Source organism: Micropterus dolomieu, linkage group LG20 (assembly GCF_021292245.1).
Source record: "Micropterus dolomieu isolate WLL.071019.BEF.003 ecotype Adirondacks linkage group LG20, ASM2129224v1, whole genome shotgun sequence".
NCBI classification, from domain to species: Eukaryota; Metazoa; Chordata; class Actinopteri; order Centrarchiformes; family Centrarchidae; genus Micropterus; species Micropterus dolomieu.
In genome coordinates this window covers 16,191,168-16,214,526 of record NC_060169.1, presented here as the reverse complement: position 1 = coordinate 16,214,526, position 23,359 = coordinate 16,191,168, and the positions used below count along the sequence as shown (strand labels likewise).

Genomic DNA, 23,359 nt, shown 5'->3' with positions numbered 1-23,359 from the left:
AGGCATAGTAATTATAATACTACTAACAGTAGCAATAATCGTACCCATAATAATAAATAAAAGTGATATCAATACCATCGAGACCATAATATCATAACTATGATGTAATAATATGCTGATGTACAATACTCCCTAGGCTATAATTTAGGATACCGGACTATATGACAAGTAAAAACAAAATCTTTCTTCTGTTATTGGCTGCACATAGAAAAAATACATGATAAAGCAAATGACAAAAAGAAACAGCCATGATAAATCATTTTGTCCCCACATGGCTATAAGAGTTTGTTTTTTAAAAACAGGCTCAGTGTCATAAGAGCAATAAAAACAACATTATTTAATTATGATGAAGTGGATGTGTTTTATTTAAAGCTGCCGGTTCATCATTTGATAACCTGATATCGTAAATAAACAAGGAGTACCTCAATTAGAACAAAGCAGTGGAGCTTTAGCTTTAGTCTAAGCTACTCGAGCTCCCCCTAGTGGACAAGAAATGCAGTTCGGATCTCAATATAAAACCAACAAAACAACTGTTCTACTATTACAGAGGCTAATGGTCAGTCCAATATTTACGTGTGGTAAACTAATCTAATATCCTAATGGATGGAATCCAGTGCATGTGGTATCACAAATGAAAAACAAACTGGTGCTTGACTGACAACATACATTGCATTTATACAATAATAGCCTACCAAAAATGCGCCCATATGTCGCACATATGTAGATAAAATATGTAAAGAAACCAAATATAAAATCAAAGAGGAATAAACGGTAAATACACAGTTTATGCACAGCAACCATAAAATCATGTCTTTAAGGACTGGAGTACCCCCAAAAAGCAACAGAACAAAGGCAGTCTTATAAACATTTTAGGCATGTGACATCATCAGCCTAACTGATGCAATCAGTTGAGACACTTGGTATTTATCTCCTGCTATTTTCTGACAACTTTACCAGCTCTGGGTGATAGTTTGAAAAAGCTTGCAACCCCAAATGTGCCTCTGTCCTCTGATATGTTCTAAATATCAGTTAGTTAATCTCTTGGTTTGTGGAAAAATATGGTATTATATGTAGTGGTGCTTTAATTTAATTTTAATTGTTGAGTATAAGTGAACATCCTAAGATAAATAAACACGTCAAACCTCCAACACTCAGTTACAACAAGGCTGTGCTTGTTTAGCTGTACTCGAGCTCCCCCTAGAGGGATAAACATGTAGGCTACTTCAGGTCTGGAAAAACAGGTGAAATCCATAGACTGTATATTAAAAAAAAAACTCAACACACGTATTTTACAGTATCCAGTCTTTTATGTGAGGTAATTTAAATGTACTAGGGTTAATATAAGGGTGCCTTACCATAATTTAAGGGCTCTTCTATCCTTCTGTAAATTTTACTGTCCTGTTTTCTTTGTCTTTGTTTTTAGATTTTAACAGTATTTAAAAAGCTTAGAACGCTCTTTTGATTCTACCATCTCACACGACTGATCCTCAGTTAACAGGGCCGAGTAGTCCCTGTTTTCTCCGCTGTTAACTTGTTGACAGGGCCCGCGGTCAACCACTTGTACTAGAGTTTGTAGCGTGGACAATCTGGATTTACAGTGAAGACTGTATCTAAGGAAGGGTTAGAGTCCCCTTAGGGTTAGAGTCCCTAAGTAACTTGTTGACAGGGTCACGCTGTCAACCGCTTTTACCAGAGTTTGTAGCGTGGACAATCTGGATTTACAGTGACAACTGTATCTAAACAAGGGTTAGAGTCCCTATGTGTTATAGGGTTAGAGTCCCTTAGAGTCCCGTAACTAAAGTGGGGATAGAGTGGGAGATGGGGAATCAAAGGAGTATATATTTTATTTTCTATTTAACTTCTATTAAACTTCATTATATTTCCCTGTTGCTTTTGTTTTATGTAAAGCACCTTGTTGTTGAAATGTGCTATACAAATAAACTTGCCTTGCCTTCTTCCCCCCAATGCACCTGTGTGATAATGTCAGACGGGCATCACTTCATCAAGCACCAGGGCCGTGTCCAATTTTGGGGGAAGAATTCCCCTTTTAAATTAGGAGAAACAGGAAAATGCCAAAATGCTGTGTAGCAGGTTGTAAAACAAATCTTATTGGAGGCATATGATAGCTACCTGAATATTCAATGACATGTAGTAAATAGCTAAAAGGTTATTAGCCTCTAACACCTTAGCTGGTGATTCAATTAGATGCCTGGATAAGCTACATCTGTTCCAATATCTACACCAGAGGTTGTTCCTTTGCTTAAGAAATCCTTTCCCAAGACACCCCCCCAACTCAAATTAGCTAGCTAATGTGCCAACGTTAGTTTTTAGTATGTAACTTTAGCATGTTAGTTGGTGTTCAGTTGAGTAATTTTAGTTTATATGGCCAAAATAACAACATTTACCCGGATGGTTTTACATTGTTTTACAACAACTACTGTTACATTTTCAAAACAGCTAAAGTTAGTATCACAAGTGTTATGACCGCTACAAACTGTTAGCGTGCTAGCATGCTAACGCTAGTACAGCTAGCAGTACGACCGGCCCATAATTTTTAGAAGTTAATCATGCCGTGAACTGAAATGTTTGGGGGTTTTTTACCTCTCAACGAAATGTCAGGGGACCACAAACCCAGCCAACCCACTTGGGCCATGCTGTTAAGATGTCTCACTCTGGATCAAAGTGTTTGACCAGAACAAAGTAGGACTTTGAATTAAGTCAAGGATCAGACAAACTAAATTTTAATCAACGCACCACTGACATCCATAAACGTTGTCAACAGAGACTCTGCCATCTGAAAACTTAAAGCACTCTCTCTGTCGCCCCCTGTCACCTGCTACTACTGTACAAGAGCATACTCCAACCCATTCTCCTCCACTGTTCCCTCTGTTTCTTTATTATGTTAACTGCCATCAGTAGGAACAAAGTAATTTACATCGCATCAAAAATGATTGGCCTTCCCATCCCCAACCTATCAGTTCTCAACGTTAAAGCCACCAAACGCAAAGCACATACTATGGCACATGACCCCAAGTCACCCTCTCAACCCTTTCTTCACACTGCTTCCATCAGGTCGCAGATACAGGTCCCTGGCCTGGAAACGGGTCCCCTACACCAAAAGTTGTGTGCCCCCTGCAGTAGCATCACTAAATGAAGCTCACAAGCGGTGAATGTTATGTGTTTTTTGTGTATGCTGTTTGGTTAATTTGTGTATGTGCATGTTAGGTATGCTTCAGGCTTTGTACAGACTTTGAAGACAAATTTCCTGAGGGACAATAAAGATTATCTATCTATTTATCTATCTATCTACTTCTTCCACCCTCGACACTGAGGCTAGAATGTGGATGGGAGATTGTACATATTTTTAGCAACAGTCTTCACTGGTTTATTATTCAGGGAGTCTTGGATTTGTGGCCAGGGCCTCCATTAAGTCATAAAGAGAGCTTCAGCATCATCTGAAAACAGCAGCTGGGATTTTAGTTGAAGATAGTGTACACCAGTAAGGCCATGATTAATCTGCTGAGTGGGACATTTGAAACCAGACAGGCCAGCCATCCCATTAACCTCTGGTAATTGGTACAGTGTGTATAAGTTGTTGAGCTAGTCGCTTCGGTCCCTAGGATGTTATGAGAGAGATTATGCTGATGATGATAATGGCGATTTTTAAAAGGATATTTTGAAATGTTTCAAGCTAAATATAACTGTTTAGTTGCAGTGTAGTGGACATAGAATGGATATCAACACTAAACCATATTGACTCCAGTACAATAATCCTGACATGATTTTGAAGCTTATAGGTCCTTCATTCCAATGGCTGTCAGACTCTCTACACAGCAATGAAATAGTTAGTCAACACCGCACACATTCACTTTTTCTTCCTGTACTTTTCAATTACACATTCATATATTATTTCTTATTCACACTGTTATTACCTGTACTGTCTATCCATATCCCTTTGCCAGGTTGTGAAAAAGCTCTTGTTGATGAGTCATTAATAAATCCTCATCAATTTTCACTTTCTAATAATCCCTCATGTCAGCAGATATAAACATTAACAAAGGCTAATAAACCATTCTGCAGTTATGTCAACTGCATTCAAGTATGCTCTTTTCCAGAATCCAATGGTCTATTTGAGGGTCTATTTCATTTGTATATTGTCCTTTTTTTTTTTTATCATTGTTTGTTTACTTGGTTTTGCCTGTGTTAATTTGTTTTTACTTACTGCTTCTTACTGGTTGTATTGCTGTTGTGTGTTACTCTTTTTAAATGACGTTTCTTTTAATCTTTGATATTATCTTCTTTAAAAGAAAAAAAAAAATCGGTTTTTGCCATGCTGCAGACCACATTTCCCATGTATGACAATATATACTTAAGTGAAGTGAAATATTGTTCTTAGTAATAGGTTGTAAAAAATAAAAAATGTTACTCGTTTATTAAATATTTAGAAAACTATTAGTTGAAACCTCGTTTTAGTCACAAAAAAACATTTTAAAAACTATTATCAGTATCCTACATGTGTGCAATATTGGAAATGGCCACAAGATGTCCACATCGCATTAAGACTTCAGTCTACAGTCAGCTGTAGGGTTCATACCATAGACTGTAGATAAAAAGGTTCTTACAGGTAACCTGCTACACTCAGTGTGTCTTGCTGCTGTTACAGCCTACACAACTGACTTACTCACCACATCAACAAGACTCACAGACCTGTAGCCCACATAGCCTACTTAATGTTTAAGAAACGCACGCACACAACACCATCAAAACACGTGCACAAACCATTTTGCCGACGAAAAAAACCCCTATGACACTCCCCTTTATGTGTGCCTGGTCTTCTCGGGTAGCTCAAGGAGCCCGGCAGGGTATAGTTTCAGTGAGGGTCGGTTATAATGTAAATATGATCCATTTTCCCTCGTTCAGTTTGAATCGGACTCATTGATTTGATTTTGTGTTATCAGCCGATTCCCGGATGGTGGTCTTCATCTACGCGACTGGACCACAGCGGCATCCCCACTTTCCCGAGAGGGTGAAGCCTTTTTAATAACACCGCCAGCCGCTATGAGACGAATTACAGGAAAGGCGAAGGAAGAAACTTTGATCGAGCTGCGGGGCGCAACGGATTCACAGACTGGAGGTAATTCATTAAATGCTCACTCATTAACGTTTTTAAGCGTCTGGGGGTCATGAGGAGGTTTGTGTCTTGTGACAAAGTGTAATATTTGTCATGAAGGCTGTCTGCTTGTAGTAGCTATGCTACTCTGTCAAAGAAGCACACTACTAAAATTAGAGCCTACAGACAAGCATTATAGCAAACCATGAAAATGTAATAAAGCATCGTCAGTGTAAACTAACAATTCAGCATCCTTTCATTCATCATTTTAGTGCATAGCAAAGTATGTCAGTGTAAAAAATGAGGGTCACTCTGTTACATATAATTTATATGTAGGCTATACTAAATAACTATTTTAGTATAGCCTAAAAGTATATTATTTACATCTGTAAGAACCATGGTAGCCTACTTGGTGTTAATGTCATCATACATGAGCAGAAAGTGGGATAGTTTGGGGAGGATTTGGATTAATTAGAGTTTCAGTCACAGGTCAGCGTTGTCAAACCCTCCATTTTAAGAAAACAACTTTTCCACATGCATACAAGTTTGCTCTATCTGGGGTGTGTGTGTGTGTGTGTGTGTGTGTGTGTGTGTGTGTTCTTTTGCAGCATGTTTGCAGTGATCTCATGACACTGTTTGCAGTGATCTCAGGAGGCAAACAGATCAAAACAGACATGCTGGGTGAATGTCCCTTTACAATGTGTGACTGTGGGATCAGTGAGGTCACACTGACAGGTATTTCCCTAACTAAGGCAGATTTTCGGTAGATTTTAATCTGAGATCTGGGTTAATTACAGCCACACCTATCAGACACCATCACTGTACTTCTTAGTAGATACTGTAGCAGAGTATCCCAGCCCAAGAAGCATCTTCATCTGTTTTTTTCAGTGTAAATTAAGGACAAAATGACCAGAAGCGAAGCATGTGAGTAAACAAATACATTTGTCCTCCTTTCTGCTATCGGTCAAGCTTAGTATGTGTGTCCACACATCTAATGGGATTGCCTCCTCTGAAATGGTCAGGCTTTGCTGACTCATTGCTCAACAACAAACCACCTTCAGTCTGTGATTTCAAACAGCGTGTTCACCAGAATCTATCTGGTGGTTAACAGTCTGGACAGTTTACCCATTCGTAAATATGTTTTCAGACGTTAGTGTGATGGAATATAATTGCTTTGCCAGTATTTGTTGATTCTATGTACAGAAATCATCTAGCGCACCAGGAAATAAGTAAACATTAATAGTTTCCACCATGAAGCACAATATGTCACAATAGTGGAGGGCTGTGGTTGTTTAAATCCTGCATTATGTCTCCCATACAGATGACATTGCTGTAGTCTTATGCAACATAGCTGCCAAACATAGGAAAATGCAGAGAACTTCTCCTTACAGTCAACCAACAGTATATGCTGCAAGACAGTCCAGTGTAGTAAACAGTTTTTTTTTCATAGCCAGAACAGGGACATAATTGTGTTCTCCCTAACAAGGCAAAATTACATCTGCAGTTAAATGGAAAGTAAATTGAGTGTGGACAAACGTTTTTGTGGTGACTGACTGATTACTCTGCCTTAATGGGATCCTCACTTAAAAGCTCTAATTAACAATGCATGAATCCAAAAAAAACAAGTTTTTACCCCTTAATGAAGCTGATTAGTCTGGTCTACAGTAAAAAAAAATAATGGCTCTGAAGTGTCTTACTAACACTGGCTATTTGCTAACACGCTGATCGGATGTCCCAACAGTTGTCACTGTTTACATAATCCATGTCTCACTTTTCTCAGGGACTAAAATTCTTCATTTGAACTGGTCTTATCCTCTTATTGACATTTTAAACTCCATATCCAAATAAATGTGCACTCATATCATTTTCAAAACTACAGTAGCTGAAGTCCAGTAACTGTCAGGAGACATTATGTTTTCCAACAGAAACTTACAGTTTGGGAGTCCAACTGTATCTTAAGAGTAACCCCCAAAAAATGCGTGGCATGTATTGACTGACCCTATCTTTTGATCCCTGCTTGTCCCCTGCATTGGACGGGTCTGGTGCTTTTGTGACAGAGAGTAGTACTGCATTTCAGTATACAGTGTGTCCGGAAAGTATTCATAGCGCTTCACTTTTTCCACATTTTGTTATGTTACACCCTTATTCCAAAAATGCATGAAATTCATTATTTTCCAAAAATTTTACAAATAATACCCCATAACGTCAATATGAAAGACGTTTGTTTTAAAAAAAAAAACAAGTATTCACAGACGCTCAAAATTGATCTCAGGTGCATCCTGTTTTCACTGATCATCTGTGAGATGTTTCTACAACCAGATTGGAGTCCACATGTGGTAAATTCAGTTGATTGGACTTGATTTGGAAAGGCACACAAATGTCTATATAAGGTTCCACAGTTTCATGTCTGGAGGAAACCAGGTAAAAGTCATCACCTGGCCAATACCATCCCTACAGTGAAGCATGGTGGTGGCAACATCATGCCGTGAGAATGTTTTTCAGCAAAAGGAAGTGGGACACTACTCAGGATCGAGGGAAACATGAATGCAGGAATGTACAGAGACATCCTTGATGAAAACCTGGTCAAGAGCGCTCTGGACAATAGACTCCAACAGGTCAATAACCCTAAGCACAGAGCCAAGATAACAAAGGAGTGTCTACAGGACAACTCTGTGAATGTCCTTGAGTGGCCCAGCCAGAGCCCAGACTTGAACCCAAATGAACATCTCTGGAGAGATCTGAAAATGGCTGTGTACCAACGCTCCCTATCCAACCTGATGGCGCTTGAGAGGTCCTGCAAAGAAGAATGGGATAAACTGCCCAAAAATAAGTGTGCCAAACTTGCATCAAACTCAAAAAGACATGAGGCTGTAATTAGTGCCAAAGATGTTTCAGGAAAGTATTGAGCAAAGGCTGTGAATATGTATGTGTGCTTTTTTTATTTTTGATAAATTTGCAAAGATTTCAAACAAATGTTTCATGTTTTCATTATGGGGTATTGTTTGTAGAATTTTTAGGAAAATAATGAATTTCTTTGCATGAATGCTGTAACATAACAAAATGTTGAAAAAGTGAAGTGCTGTGAATACTTTCTGGATGCACTGTAGATGCATCAAAGAATGAGAGAAGAAGAATGAGAGAGAATGAGAGAGAAGAATGAGATTTGCATTTTGTCCTGAAATTAAACAGTTTTTTTTAAAGATTCCTGGTCTTAATGGACGATGACCGATAAGTCCAAATGCCTTGTTGTAGGCATCATCATGATGTAGTATTATAAGTGCCCCATCAAACTTTATAACAATTGATAAAATATGTAGTTGCATCACAATTATGTTTGTGATCTGCAGATATTGATTCTATCATGTCTGCTATAGGGACGTAATATAAGGAATGTCAAGCTTGATTTTTTTTAAATCAGCTTTGAGGTTACAGACTACTGCAATTATATTCCTCTGTACTCTTGATGATTTTTTGTGGATTACTATAAATGTGATGAAAGTTCTGATATCAGTTAAAGAAAACTTTCTAGAAATGCAGTTGAGTATGTGAGTTATTTTGAAAAGGTCTTTTGATATTATAATATGACGCCAATGTGTCAGTTTTAATAAAATCTATAGTTACTGTACGTATCTTATAATAACAAACAACCTCTAGCTCACCGGTATCATAACCCTACAATATATTTACCTAATAGCTGAATGAAATGACTGTGTTCTTGACAACACTGCATCACTGGAAGATCATTAAGGGAGACAGCAAATAAAGATAACGTATTCCCCGGCATTCATGTTGAATCACAGTGTGTTGAGTGAACAAAATGAAATTTTGATCAGACATTTGTAAATTCCACAGTCTTTATTGTGTTTATCAGGGAGTTGGCAATAAAGACACGTGCCTGTTTATCTAGGGTGAGCTGTAGGTTAATAGACTGTTCTCGTTCTGCAAAGGCTTTGTTCAGGCTCTTATCAGGGCAAACCTTCAGTCCCACCTAAAAGAGGAAACAGAAAGAAGAGCGGTCTGTCCTCACCTTGGTAGACGTGTTTGGAGTGTATTACCTCGTTCGCAGCTGCCCAAACACTGACTTATAGACAGATGATTTGTAGACTGACCTCCTAATACTGGATGAACACCAGATTCGCTGTGACATTATATAGTAGAGCCCGACCGATATGGGATTTTAAAATCCGATATTCTTTTTCCTCATTCTTTTCAGAAACATTTGTTATGTGAAGTTATGAGACCTCACTAAGATAACAAGACATAACAGTTTAAAAATAAACTTTTTTATTGTTATAAATAGTACTTTGAACAAAAGTAAAGCTGATTATGTCATCTGATTGCTGTGTCATGTCCTTCCAAATGGCCTTCCAAACATGTGTTGCCAGCAGGGGAGTTGCAGAATGCCCTCACCGCTCCTTGAAGCTCCCCTTTGCCCGTCATGCCCCGGTCGCCGGGGTCGACACTCATCGCTTCTGCTTTGAGTGCCTCAGCAGGGACCACGACGGAGATGGCATCCGCCAACCGTCGCCATGTGTTGACTGATGTTGCCGAGCCCCTCCCCTCCGTCTCATGTCCAAGCCACTGTGTTAATACGTTGTGTGCTGCTTATGACAATGTTGTGAATGTACCAAATGTTTTGATTAAACAACCTACATTCCTCAAAGAGCTAATTCCTCCCCACCAACACCTTCCCAGCAAAGTGTTGTGCTGAACACGCCACATCAACACGGCGCGTCCACCGACGCTAAGCTAACGGCTTGCCCCGTGGCCCACACCGCTCTCCCGGGTAAGGCCGAACAAGATGGTGGTGTGGCCCAGGCATCCACAGTGCTCGCTACGCCGGCTGAGCTGTGACACACTCCGCTTCTGCGGCATGACGGCCAAGAAACGAGCCGCTCTTGCCGCAGAAACGGCACAATGCAGCTATCTGATCCTAGCCTGCATTCCCAGCGCGCTTACGTGAACCCGCTCGGGCGCGCTGCTAGCTCACCGGCAGTGTTTTCGTGCCACACAGACATACACGCTACGCTGTCGACAACTGCTCCAACGAGAGGTCGCAGCACATCGCGGCCTAGCCCGCTATTGCCGGAGAGATGCTGCCACTAGCCACGTCTCTCCCGTCATAGCGAGGCAGAGAAGATCGCTCGTTGCCTCTGCGAGCGGCTCGCTGCGCCGTTTGGCCGCAGAGGGGACACAATCTCTCCCACAGTGGCCAACAACTGTGGAGAGGAGAGCTCCCCGGCTCGTCACTGTTCCTCATGACAGTACCAGTGGGACCTGCCACTGGTACTAGAGGCTCTGAGGTCAAACCCCTACGAGCCCCTGGAACAGTCCTCCTTGAAGATGCTATCTCTCAAGACAGCCTTGTTAGGGGCTCTCACCTCTGCCAAGAGGGTGAGTGAGCTGTGCGCCCTGTCAGTTCATCCTAGCTGCATGCTGCTTCGTGGTGACCACAGTGCAGCAGTGTTAAGACCGAACCCCTCCTTTGTTCCTTAGAACATAAGAAACTTGTTCAGGTCGAGAACCATACATTTGGATGCCTTCCACTCTCCGCCCCACCCTGGGCCTAGGGAGGTGAGGCTGCATCTGTTGTGTCCTGTGCGCGCCCTAACACATTATAAAGCGCACGGCCCCCATTCGACGCACTGATCAACTGCTCGTTTGCTTTGGTGACGGTGCGATCGGTAAAGCTCTATCCAAGAAGCGCCTAGCCGGATGGCTTTGTGACTGTATCTCACAGGCCTACGTGCAGGCGGGGAAAGACCCACCCTCGGTGGTCCGGGCTCACTCCACACGAGGTGTGGCTGTGTCAACGGCCCTCTTCAACGGGGTGAGCGTCAAGGAGATTTGCACAACGGCATCGTGGTCTTCACCATGTCCATTTGTGCGTTTTTACCTCTTGGATGTGTCGGGCTCCTTCTCAGGATATGTGCTCGCAGGTGCGACTCAGGATTTGTGAGGAAGGAGACTGGTGTCTACCATAGACTACCGGTTGTTGGGGAAAACATTTTTTACACTGACTGTGATGTCCCTGTAAGGGGTCAAGACAGTTCAGGTGTTTGGATCTGGCTGGATCAGATCCCTCTTGGTCATGCCAAACCCCGAGCGGTCTAGTGACCTTTTTGAGGGGTGGCCCACTGCCCCATCGCTTAGGATGGGGGCAGCTTAGGGCCTTTGGCTGGTGACCTGTGGCCGATCGTGTCCGTGAGGTGAGCTGTGGCTTGGGCGGACAGTCATCGGGCTCCACCCACTGTACCCATAGAGTCCAGTAGAGGGCAGAGCCTGTGTGAGATAGAACGAAGGTTACGATATGGTAACCCTAGTTCTATTAGCACAGGCTCTGCCCTCTACGATGGAGCCCTGTCGCTCCACCGCCGTCTGCTGAAGGGGTGGTTGGATGCTAAGCAGTGAGGACACCGCTATTTATACGGTACGCACGTACAGTAGCGACGTCCAATTGGTCGGCTACTTACAGTATGCAAAATTTCAGTGGGCGAGTACGTGCGCGTGTGAGGAGGAGAGGTAGTACCCAGAGAGTCCAGTAGAGGGCTCCGCCTGTGCTAATAGAACTAGGATTACCATATTGTAACCTTCGTTATTAACACCAATACTGATTTATCTGCAAGTAGTTCATATCGGCCGATAAAATCAGGACACCAATTTATCAGTCGGGCTGTATTATATTCAATTGGTTTATAAACACAGCTGGTTGTTGATGTCATCTTCTTTCAGTAAATCTTTTTAATTGTGACTCATTAGGACACTTGGCATCTATCAGGGACAGTCATGCTACAATTCTTATCAAATGACTCCCCTGTAAGGTGCTCCTAATACTAATTACTCATATTTTAAGGGATTTGCTTCCATTTAAGGTGATGGCACTGCTTCAGCCCTGCTGATGAAGTCATCTTCCAGTCAGAGGTGAAAGAGAGCCAAAGAGTTGCTATGGAAACAGGCCTCGTAATTGTATTACCACCTTTAAGGGAGGCATGATACTAGAAAAGACATGGAAACATGGGAAGCAACTGGGATTACTCTGAACAAACATTGTATATTTTGTGTTGCCAGATGAAGTTTCAGACTTATTTTGGGGGGATTAAAATACAATATTCCAGCCTAAGTTTAGAACTGCATATGCCATGAAAACAAACATCTCATTAAATAATAATTAATGTAGAATAGCTGTGCCAGTAGCACATGATGCAAAAAAGTAAAATTTGTCACATAGTCGCTAAATAAAAGTTGCCTAATCTGATTATAAGGCAATAATACAGAAACAAGCATACTTTTACCCTTCTGTAATCAAAAGCAAACAACCAGGCCACAACTTTCTATGTCCTTATCTGTGCTGAACAGTACTCTTTTCTTCAAATATGCCTTCTTCTACAGACAAAGATAAGAGATATCAAACATGGTATTTTAAGTCTGTTAGGTTGTGTCTTATGAAGATATTACATTATCCTTCTCTAGCCTGCACATGACCTCTTGTTTGAGAGTTTGTGGTATTTTTGCACTGTTCAAGCTTTCCGGGGATTACCAGGAAAGCTCCCCTCTGGGACGGCAGCATCCTAATGATAAGAAATTAATATTCTACACGATAAAACAAGCCTGACGCAAATACAAAAACACAACTCACACTTCAAGCACACTACCAACTAAAAGGACTACTTTCTATTGATGATTCTTAGTGGTTATATGTGCCATTAGTTCATATTGTTTGGTATTATAATATTAATATAATATAATTATTATAATATTTTTACAAACTAATCTCACTGCAAGGTGTGTTTAGTAGCTGTTTTGGAGCTGTCAGTTATATTACATGATCCTCACCAGCAGGTAGAGTATGCCAAGTTGTAAGTTTCTTTCAAGACAATATGGACGTGTAGGAAAAAAAAGAAAATTTGAACAGGTACATGAAAACTGAGTAAACTCGATTTGCTAATGTGATAAGATTGAAAGCTCCAGAACAGTTTTGAACTCTTAGCAGACATTTCACAATGTACAATGTGTGTGTTGTGCCTCATGTTTTTGTATGTTGTATATATTTAGCTGACTCGAAATGTGGGAAGAGAGATAGAGAGGATGTCTCGGCATGGAACTTGGCCCAGTTCGAGCTCAGGATGTAGTGGTTTCACTGTATGATGGTGTGCGGCACGCCTGCAGGACTCGTTTCAATCACATGTTTTGGTTGGCATTTAATATTTCAGTCTAGTGCTTTACCATTTTCCATACCATATGTGAAAGCCTGCCACATTTGCCTAATGCACCCTATTAATCAACAGGCACTCGACTCTGATACGGTATAGTGGATGACTTTCAGTGTGACCTGTTACATTTAGACCAGAGTACTAATTTAATACATCAATATTTCATATCTACTATAGTCCTCTCTTGCCTAGAAGGAAATTGTAGGGCAATCTGTGAAATTTTTGTATAAAAATTTTAAATTAAGTAAAACAAATGCGTGTATCTGTTTGAGAGGTCTAGCTGATTACCAACATCATGGAGCTACAGAAGTGGTATTACTGGTGCTTTTTTCTGAAAATAGACACCCACACAGGCTGCTTGAGTCATAGAGAAAAACTATTTGGTTTGTTATTGAATCAAATGTACAATACCCATCATTTTTAGGTTATTACCACTGCTTGCTTAGGTGCTGTGTGCTACAGAAAGAAGCCCTTGTCTAATTGCCACAAATGATGAAATGCTCTGCTGAGCTTTGAAGTTGTTTGTTTTCTCTGCATTGGTTTGTCTAAGTAGACTCTGACCCTTTAATGGATTCTGCAGTCAATCTGAGCATCTCCACACTTTGTAAGCATGTATATTCTCCTCCTGACCTACATTTCAACACTAACACTAACTATCTGTGTCTATCTGTCTGTCTGTCCTTTAAAGATGGTCCCGCAGTGTTGACTGCATTCAGGATAAACCTGCATTCAGGTATGGGCAGATCAGAGGCTTTATGTGACACCTATCTGTCCGTCCTCTCATCATCGTCCTCTGCTGTTTCTCTTTTCTTCCACTTGCTCTCTCATCTTGTCAAACTCTCCTCAATAATGGACCATATTTCTGGTTCTGTTCTGTTACTTCTACACTGCTTTCCGGTTAGCCTGCCAATCAGACACAGATGTCTGTGTGTCAGCCTGCTGTTTCAGCTTTCTCATCTGCAGAGCCTGGCTTCTGGTAGTTAAATGTGTTGTGTCCTGTGTTCATGGCTGGAGTGATGCATGCACTCATACTCTAGTGAGGCATGTGCACATGGTAATGTGTCCATTAGGGCTGGGTGATTTGACAATGTATAGTGTGAAGAGATTTAAAATAGTTATATGTCAGTATTGGATTTTTATAGGTTTTAGTACCCTGATTTAAAAGATATTTAATTTTCTGGATTTGCAAAAATCCTGTCTGGTTATTTTATCCATAAGCATAACTTCCTAAAAAAAGAACTATATCATGATATATGCCAATATCACCATATAAGTTTACATAAACCATTACCATTAGATAACTTTATATATCACCCACTCCTAGTGTCAATCATAAATGTGCACAACAGGTGTACAGTGGTGAAAGAAATATTTTACTTAAATAAAAGTAGTATCAAGGCCACACAATAAAAATACACCATTACAAGTAAAAGTCCATCATTAATGATTTTAAGTAGTAGTAAAAATATATTAGCAGAAAAATGTACTTTATAGTTCAAGTATCAAAAGTACTTATTAGGTGACAGAATGGCCTCTGTCAGAGTGCTTTATAAGCTTATTACTTACGCATTAAGATGTAGTGTAATCTATAACTACATTATACTTGTATATGTAAACCGGTCATTTTTGTAGTTGGACAATTTTCAATTACAATTTCCTCTGAAATGTAGTAAGATAGAAGTATAGTGAAGGATAAAGTTAAATACAAGTACTTAAGTACAATGCTTGAGTAAATTACTTTCACTAAATTCCACTACTTCCGGTGCACATGTGCTTTTAGCCTTTTAAGTGTCAGAATAAGGGGGCAAATTCATGTTAACTTGTTGTTACTGAAAAATATGCACTGTGTATTGTACTTGTGTGTGTGGGGGTACGTGGATGCGTGGGTGGCTTAGATGTCCTCTCACATCCCATTGTCAGACAAATACTAGACCCTGGATGTCAGTTCAGATTGAGAGATGCAGGTTCCCTTTCATAACATTTGTTTTGATGACTCACTTTGGGATACACTGAAGGGGGCCGCTCTCCTGCCAGTTGCACATACTGGTACGTAAAATGAAACTGTAGAGCGCTAAATGTGCATTTCATCTGGGGGCTACAAATATTCCAGTGGTGCAGAAATAAGAGGCGGATTTTCTGCCTCTTATTTCTGCCAGAGGCGATCACCATCATAGGAAATGGAAACCTCATCAGGTTGTAGCAAATTAAATTTTGGCTTGATTTGGCTGGGGAATACTGGATTTGTTTGCGTCAAGAGAGAATGCACAGCCTCTGCTGTTTTTCATCTCTCTGCATGATCAGCACATTGGCACAAGTGGCCTCCTATTCTGATAAACTGTTGGCCTGTACTGTAGATTTTCTCCGCTGAGTCCTTTAATTGTTCAGAGTGAGGAATAATTGTCTGACCCTAAATTTGACTCCTCACTGGCCTTTAATGCTTTGACTAGTGGAGACGAAGTAGCAATTGTGGACCTGTTGCCTTAGAAATATTCCTCTATGGCCCTGAAGACTATGGCAATATCGCTGGGTATCCTGCAACAGGTTCCTAACTTTAAGAGAATATTTGAGGAGAAGTGGGGTAAGACACAATAAATGCTTTGCCACTGCTGGTGAGTGGGTTTTGCTTTTCTTTTTTTTTTACAGAACCTTAGCATCTATTTATGCCTGCTGGGATGATTTTAAGGGAACACTGTGGGCCAGCATTGTCTTTTCTGGTTTAGATAAGATCATGCTTATTTTATGAAGAAAGCACGGCTGTTATTGCCTGTTTCCATGCCTATTTCTACTTGGATATGCTAGTTGTTCTGAAGGCCCTGAAAAGTAAATTCTTTCAACCAAGAATTGAAAGAGATGTTCAAACATGAAGCTTATGGCCTTCCAACTCGCACTACTCCGTTCTGCAGAACAGCAGTTTTTGGATATGCATGTGTTTTGCATGTTTAAGGCATTTAGAAAAAGGGACCAGTTAACTGTGTCCTTGGCTGAGCCTCAAAGGTGCAGAGGTTCTTGCTGCCTTGGATAGTTTTGCTATTAAAGTATATATATTTATATATATATATATATACTATAAAAGTATATATATATATATATATATATATATATATATATATATATATGGTAAGACATGTTAAGACAAAAGAGTGAGAAAGCGGTACATCTCACTCATGCTACTCATAGAATCTGGGCTTTGACATTATCTTATGGATTTCTGTTGCTGTCATATCAGGGAGCAATGCTCAGAAGCAGCTGGCCATTTGGGACACTCATTCCCTCTTAGGTAGTGGTAAAAAGTGTCACTTTTATTTAGAGCCCACTAGAGGTTACTGGCATATTTTTAAATACCAATAAATAGACAGCTGCTGAAATGTAATTGGGTTGCTTGGGTGAAAAGTGAGTTAGAAAACATGAGCATGAGTGCATGAGCACTTTACTTTTAAAACAAGTTGTAATGTAGTTAATTTTCTCCCTTAAAAAGACATGGTGACCAAGGTAATTTTGCATGAATGAATAAATGTGTGATTTAAATATACACTAGTCATTTTTAACGAATGAACGTTGATGCCCATTTGTGCCAGTCTGTGTCTGTACTGTAGTCTAATGTGGCTGCTCAGTTCTCGGCTACTCTGCATCTGTGACAGTGTAACACACTGCTGACCGTTTGCTTCTGTTTGTTCAAGCCAGGCTCTGATAACTGGCTGTGCACAGTTGGAGTAAGGCCAAAAAAAGTGAGACAAAAAGGAAAGAAAATGATAAATGAAAAAATTTCAGCTGTGCAGTCAACGATGCTTCCCACGAGCTAAATGGAAAAATCACACCGTGTCATTTGCCCTTTGTACTCAGGGGTTCCTGTGGTCTAACTGATATGGCATACTTTCATTCCTTCCTAGTGAGTCTCCAGGCGTGTTATTGAGCTTCCACATGGAGACATCATAGTCCCTCTCTCATTGGCCCACACTGTCTGTTTGATCATTGTGTCTAATCAGAGGTGGCTGCCTGTGTGGAAGCTGAAGGAGGCTGGAGATCTTTGTGTCCTTTGTGTGCTGACCTTGTTTCATTTAGGTGGAGGTAAGACTTCTGGTACAGCAGAGACACCGGCCCCCTTGCTCCTCCCCCTGTCTGATGTCTACGTGCTCATTTGACCCTCCCCCACAGGAAGTGCCGCTTTCCCACCATTCAGGAATAAAAGGGGAGCAGGCAGCGAGCAGAGCAGTGCTACATGAGCACATTTCCTCTGCCAGAGTCTGCCACGCAGCGAGCGGGAGGCAACGCTGGAATGTTGTGTGTCATTGTATTCAAGATGGAGAGGAGTGAGTGTGTGTGTGTGTGTGTGTGTGTGTGTGTGTGTGTGTTGCTGCCTTTGTATTTCTCATTTCTCTCTCATCTCCTATAAAGGCTTACCATTACGGCCAGAGTCTATTTCTGCTGATGTTGCCAAGAGACTGTAGGGTTTTTATTGGGCTCTTATTAAATTGAGTTTTTCTGAGATACACGAATGGCCATAACGGTTATAGGCTGGCTGATAACTCTTAAAGGGAAAGTTTGGTTTTAAATGAACCTTATTCTTATCTTGCATACCACATATCCTGCTTGGACATGTTTTCCCACTTTGGGCGCGGGTACATTTAAAAAGGAACATTAAACAGATGATTGAAAAGTAGACTTTTTCTTAAAAGAAAGTGTCTTGCATAAAAGTTGAAACTGTATAAATACATGTAATTTAGTTTGACCAGCCATCAGTCTCTGGTATTAACCAATGATGCTACTGACCGTACACTGACTGAGTTAATCTTTAGACTACACTAACATGACCCATCAACACACCTTCAAAGTGCAGGAAAAGACGTATGTATCCATTGATACCATTCAATGTAAATTTAACCATAACACCTGAACTATCCCTTTATTAAACACTTGCAAGACAAGCCTTATATAAATAATGTACATAGACACTTTTTTTTCAAACTCACTAAAACTTAAATCTTTCAGTTGTTAGAGCGTTTTTAAAATGCACTGCCTGATCTGTAGTAACAATCACAGTTACATTATAATCTGTTGCTGTACACAGATATTGTATAATGACTAACATATCAACAATGATTGCACTAGTTGTCTGTTGACACAATAATTAGGTATGGAAGACTACATTTTGTGAACAGTTTTAATCAACTTAATCCTTTTAGGTGTGAGATATTACCACCTGTCCAGGGACAGCAGATGTGAAATAACCTTTTGGCTAATTCTAGCACATTATACATTTATATGTTTTACTAGTATGGATTGTGCCTGTTCAATAAACCTGAAATAAATTTTTACTGCACTCAACTGGATGAAACTTATTTACGTTTCTACACAAATTTCAACTTTAAATACATCCTGTAAATTCAACCTGCATATATTTGTTGTATATTCTGTTTTTTTCTGAACTGCATAAGGCATTATTTTAATTAAAATTTTTCATATTTCTTCTGCAGATGAAAACAGTGGAAATGGCGTTCCATTATCTGAAAGAGCGACACTGCCAGGACATACAGAAGTAAGTTCCCATGTATCTTTGGGTGCTTCAACATACTCACAAATTGTTAAAGGAAGAAGTTTGAAATTTTGGGGGAATTAGCGTATTCACTTTCTTGCCAAGAGTTGGATTGGAAGGTTGATCACACTTTTATGTCTATACGGTACATATGTAGCAACACCAGCTTAGCATAAAGACTGGAAACGGGGGGTAACGGCTAGTCTGATTCTACCTAAAGGTAAAGAAATCTGCACACTAACCCCTAAAGCTCACTAATTAACACGTTAGATCTCATTTGTTTTATCCGCACAAAAAGACAAGTGTAAAAAAAGACTTTCATGGCGGTCAGACAATATTATGGCTGGTGTAGTGGCTTTGTGTTTCTCCACTGGTTGCCTGGCAACTTCCCATCGATGAGAAGAGCTCCGCCTGTTTCCAGTCTTTGTGCTATGCAATTAAGATAATTAGTTGCTGGTAATAGTTTCATAGTTACTTTATGAAACAAAAGGTTGAATTAATGTACATTGTGCATTTTGATATAAACAATAAGTGAAAAAGAAATTAAATGAAAATTCTTTAAATTGTTACATTGTTAAATAATATTTTGTATTTTGATTTGATCTGTTATAATTCAAAATCAACTGTCTAATATAAGATTTTCAGCAATAGTTAATGGAGATGGATTTTGTTATATTTCCAAATCCTTTGTTATTTGCTTTATAGCCACAAGATTGTTGATGTTAGTGTTTATGTCTGTGTAATTTTGTTGGCTTACATGGCTGACCTTCTGTTGAATCACAGCTCTGATTGCTGAGTCACAAGACCTCTGCTCAAAAAGCTTCTCATTTCTCGAGACAGAAATAAACTGCTCAAACAGGAGTCTGTTTTCAGTCTGTTGGCTTTTCAGTGAAATAGTGAAATAGCCAACCAGCAGATGGTTTTTCCATCTTAATTCATAACACTGATTATAATTTGTTCCTGTGATGCATCACTCTAGTGCTCAGTGCTAATCTATCAAATAGTTTTTATGCTCTCATTAGGTCAGAACATGATGGAATAACACTAATGAGCAGCGTCCACGCCCGTTACAATAAAGTCAGTTAGTGGATGTGAGTTACTGGTAAACAAGCTGGGTGGGGTTCTACTACTACTGAACCAACACATATTGGGTTCCATGGTTAACCCTTTATAGTATAGCTCTTATAGAGCCTCCTACAAATACAATAGACAGACATTGTACTTGTATCTTTTACCTATTTTCCTTAAACAAAATGTATGGCAATGTAAAGCAGTACAACAATTAGAAATTGATGGAATTGGGCAAATCTTCTTGAATTTGACAAATGTTTCTCTCAGGCCAAAATAAAACATGTAGACTGAAGGTTTACACCAGTATTTCAAATTCCAAAGTGGTTAAAGGTTGTGCAATACACTTTAATTTATTGATCTATATAAAGACACATACTGCAAATTGTAGAAAATGATTACAATCAATTAATTTTTCATTAAATTTTTATCTCCATCTTCAATGATATCCATTTTCATAATTTTAGTGGTGTTTCCAATAGTAGAGACTGATAATAGCTGATGTCTTAGGTAAGGAGTTTACTGCTGTGAACAACAAAGGGTGGAGTCACAAGACCTCTGCTCAAAAAGCTCCTCATTTCTCGAGACAGAAATAAACTGCTCAAACAGGAGTCTGTTTTCAGTCTGTTGGCTTTTCAGTGAAATAGTGAAATAGCCAACCAAGATAATAAATGTTAGTGGTATCAATAAAACAGATTTCAACATCAAACAATGTCAAAGAATTTGAGGTTTAGGCGTTAAGACAATGACTGAAATACAGACATCAATATAGAACATGTAGAGCACATTTCTCCTCCACCATCAACTATTTTTGTATAATGATATGTTGTGATTGTACAGTGTTCAGAATTTCTTGTTTCGTGTGGTTTTTTTCTACCGTCATCATGGCCTCCCTCTAAACTTTTCTCCCAACAATCTGAACAATCAGTAGCCTACAGTAATCTAAATTACATGTATTATTCAGGGACACGGTGTGCTTTTCTATATATATGTAATACTGTACTTTATATCTGTCAGTGTTAAAGTCTGAGGCCCTTGTCTTCAAGACTCTGACAGTTTAATTTCTTGCTCAGTCAGTCTCTGTTGTCTGTTTTCTTTCACTTCCCACTCTGTGAGAAAGCTAAAGGTGTTATTTTGTGCCTGTTTTTTCTCCTTCAGACAGACAAGTTAAAACCAAACAAAGACACTGTGTTCTTCAGGGATGGAGTTCGAAGAATAGACTTTGTGTTGTCTTATGTAGATGACAAAGATGGAGAAAAGAAACAGGTAAGCATAACAGAGAAGTCACAAGTTGCAGTTAGTTGACCATTCAGCATTTTACAGTGCAGTCAGTGACTAACTGTAATATGGTTCACATCATTACACAATTTATAGCCATAACAGGAATACATGGAACTACAAGCGGAAGTGCGATTCAGATTGTATATTTTCTGCTGAGGCATAACATTGTGACCTGAAACAATTGTTGTATGAACAACTTTGAAATTATTTTGTTGTGAGCAAAAAGTAGGAACTTAGTAGGAGCACAAAGTGTATGTCACATGAAAATATGTGATTGTCAGTCACATGCCGTTAGGATTGAAGGTGACTGAAGAAAGAAGAAAGCATAGTTTCATTAAACTCAGCCAGTTATATTTCTACTTCTTTTGTCTATTTAGATTCTCACTATTACAGTCAAATGCATTTGTCAAATATTGTCATTCGTTTGAGTTTTAATGCAACTATAATCAATATTTTTATAGTAACAATGCATCAAAGGGGTCACTTGTGATGAACCTACAGAGACTTATCGCCTGAATCTGCAGCTTCCCTCGGTTTCACAGAGCTTTATAACGAGTTTCAGCTCATAGTTTTGCTGCCCACCTCCGACTTCACAGCTTTAATTCACTGTCTAGGCTCTTATAGTGTCATTTTCGTCCACAGCAGGCAGCTGTTTTCAGTTACTAAAAAGTCTAAAACCCTACTGTACACTACATGCTCAGCACCAAATGGCAGACAGACACGGTTAGTGGCTCGCTGGTGTACATACTACATAGAGGAACATTTAGCAGCTAAAGAGCCAAATATTTCCCTCAGAAGGTGGTGAATTTGATATTAGACTTACATTCACGATGTGGCCAAAAACACGACTCCAAATTAATGATTGTCTTTCTCCATAACAGCTGAATATGTAAATAACCAGCTGATTGCTGACATTCAGTAAGCACTAAGAAGTCACATATTCATACATTTTATTTACTCAATTTTCCCATGATAACAAGTTAATTTTACATTCCGAATGAATTATTAATTATTATTATTATTATTATTATTATTATTATTATTATTATTATTATTATTAATTAATCATTATCGCAGACAAAAATTAAGTTTCATTACCTCGAGATCTCAAGAAAACCATTATCTCGGGAAAACAACATTTATTTCAAGATATGACATAAATATCCATAAATATATTCCATCCATCCGTCGTCAACCGCTTATCCTGCGTACAGGGTCGCGGGGGACTGGGGCCATCTATAAATATATTGAGAAATCAAATTAAATTAACTAGTTATCATGGGAAAACGGAGTAAATAAAAAGTATGATTTTATGACCTCTTCTTCCGTACTAACAAGTTTACCATACCAACTTAAAAAGTGATAACATGTCAAATGTTGTGTTCACGACTTCTGCTGCACCCAAGTGGTCTAAAAAACCCCAGCTTTTTAACATGAAATGTATTGTTGTTGAGATTTATTTGTAGATTAACTTCCTACTGTGTTCATTGGGATCATGAGCATAATAATACATGTAATACATATTTAATTAATGTCTGGGCAAAAAAAAGTATCAGATCAGATCGGATCAGACTCTGTATCCGTGGATACGCAATATTACTGATGTACTGATGTACTGATCAAGAAACACTTGATCATTACATCTCTAATTCTTAGTGACTGTTAATAGAGTTACTGTCTTGCTAACCGTTTACTATTTATATTTTTGTGGACTTTATGTTTATTAGAATAATTGTTGTGTTGTACTTCTTACGCTCATTCATGGGTGATATTTTGTTTCTTCCTAGTATCAATCACTGTGTAACGCTTTGACAGTTAGCTAGTCTATACTTTTGTGAATCCAGTTTCCTTGTTACTGTTCTAATTAATTTGTTACACAACCTTTGGTCTAGCTTTTTTTAACTTGTGTTTGTGGCTCAGAGGTAGAGCGGTGGTTTCCCCTGGCTGCATGTTGAAGTGTCTATGGGCAAGACACTGAAACCAAAATTGCTCCTGGTGGATGTAGCTTTAATTGGAAGTTAGTTTAGCTCTCTGCATAGTTGTGCACCTACACACATAGTGAATGCAGAGGACTGCTCATGATCACACTGTGCTCATAGGTTGAAAATTTTTGTTTGTTGTTTGAAAAGGCAGCCCTTTGTTACAGTGGACCAAAACGGT

At 39.3% G+C, this 23,359-nt stretch overlaps 1 protein-coding gene across 4 annotated transcripts in view; it reads left to right on the top strand.

Moving 5' to 3' along the window:
- The first annotated feature begins 4,810 nt into the window (after positions 1–4,810).
- Positions 4,811–23,359, top strand: part of ano5b (anoctamin 5b) — a 29,235-nt gene continuing 10,686 nt past the window's right edge. The window contains exons 1-5 of one of the 4 annotated variants that reach the window (XM_046032247.1): positions 4,811–4,862; positions 4,959–5,134; positions 14,009–14,053; positions 18,792–18,853; positions 21,077–21,184. In XM_046032247.1, the coding sequence (XP_045888203.1) occupies positions 5,059–5,134; positions 14,009–14,053; positions 18,792–18,853; positions 21,077–21,184 (291 nt within the window). In that variant the 5' untranslated portion in view covers positions 4,811–4,862; positions 4,959–5,058. The other 3 variants (XM_046032248.1, XM_046032249.1, XM_046032250.1) reach the window with 3 other exon arrangements.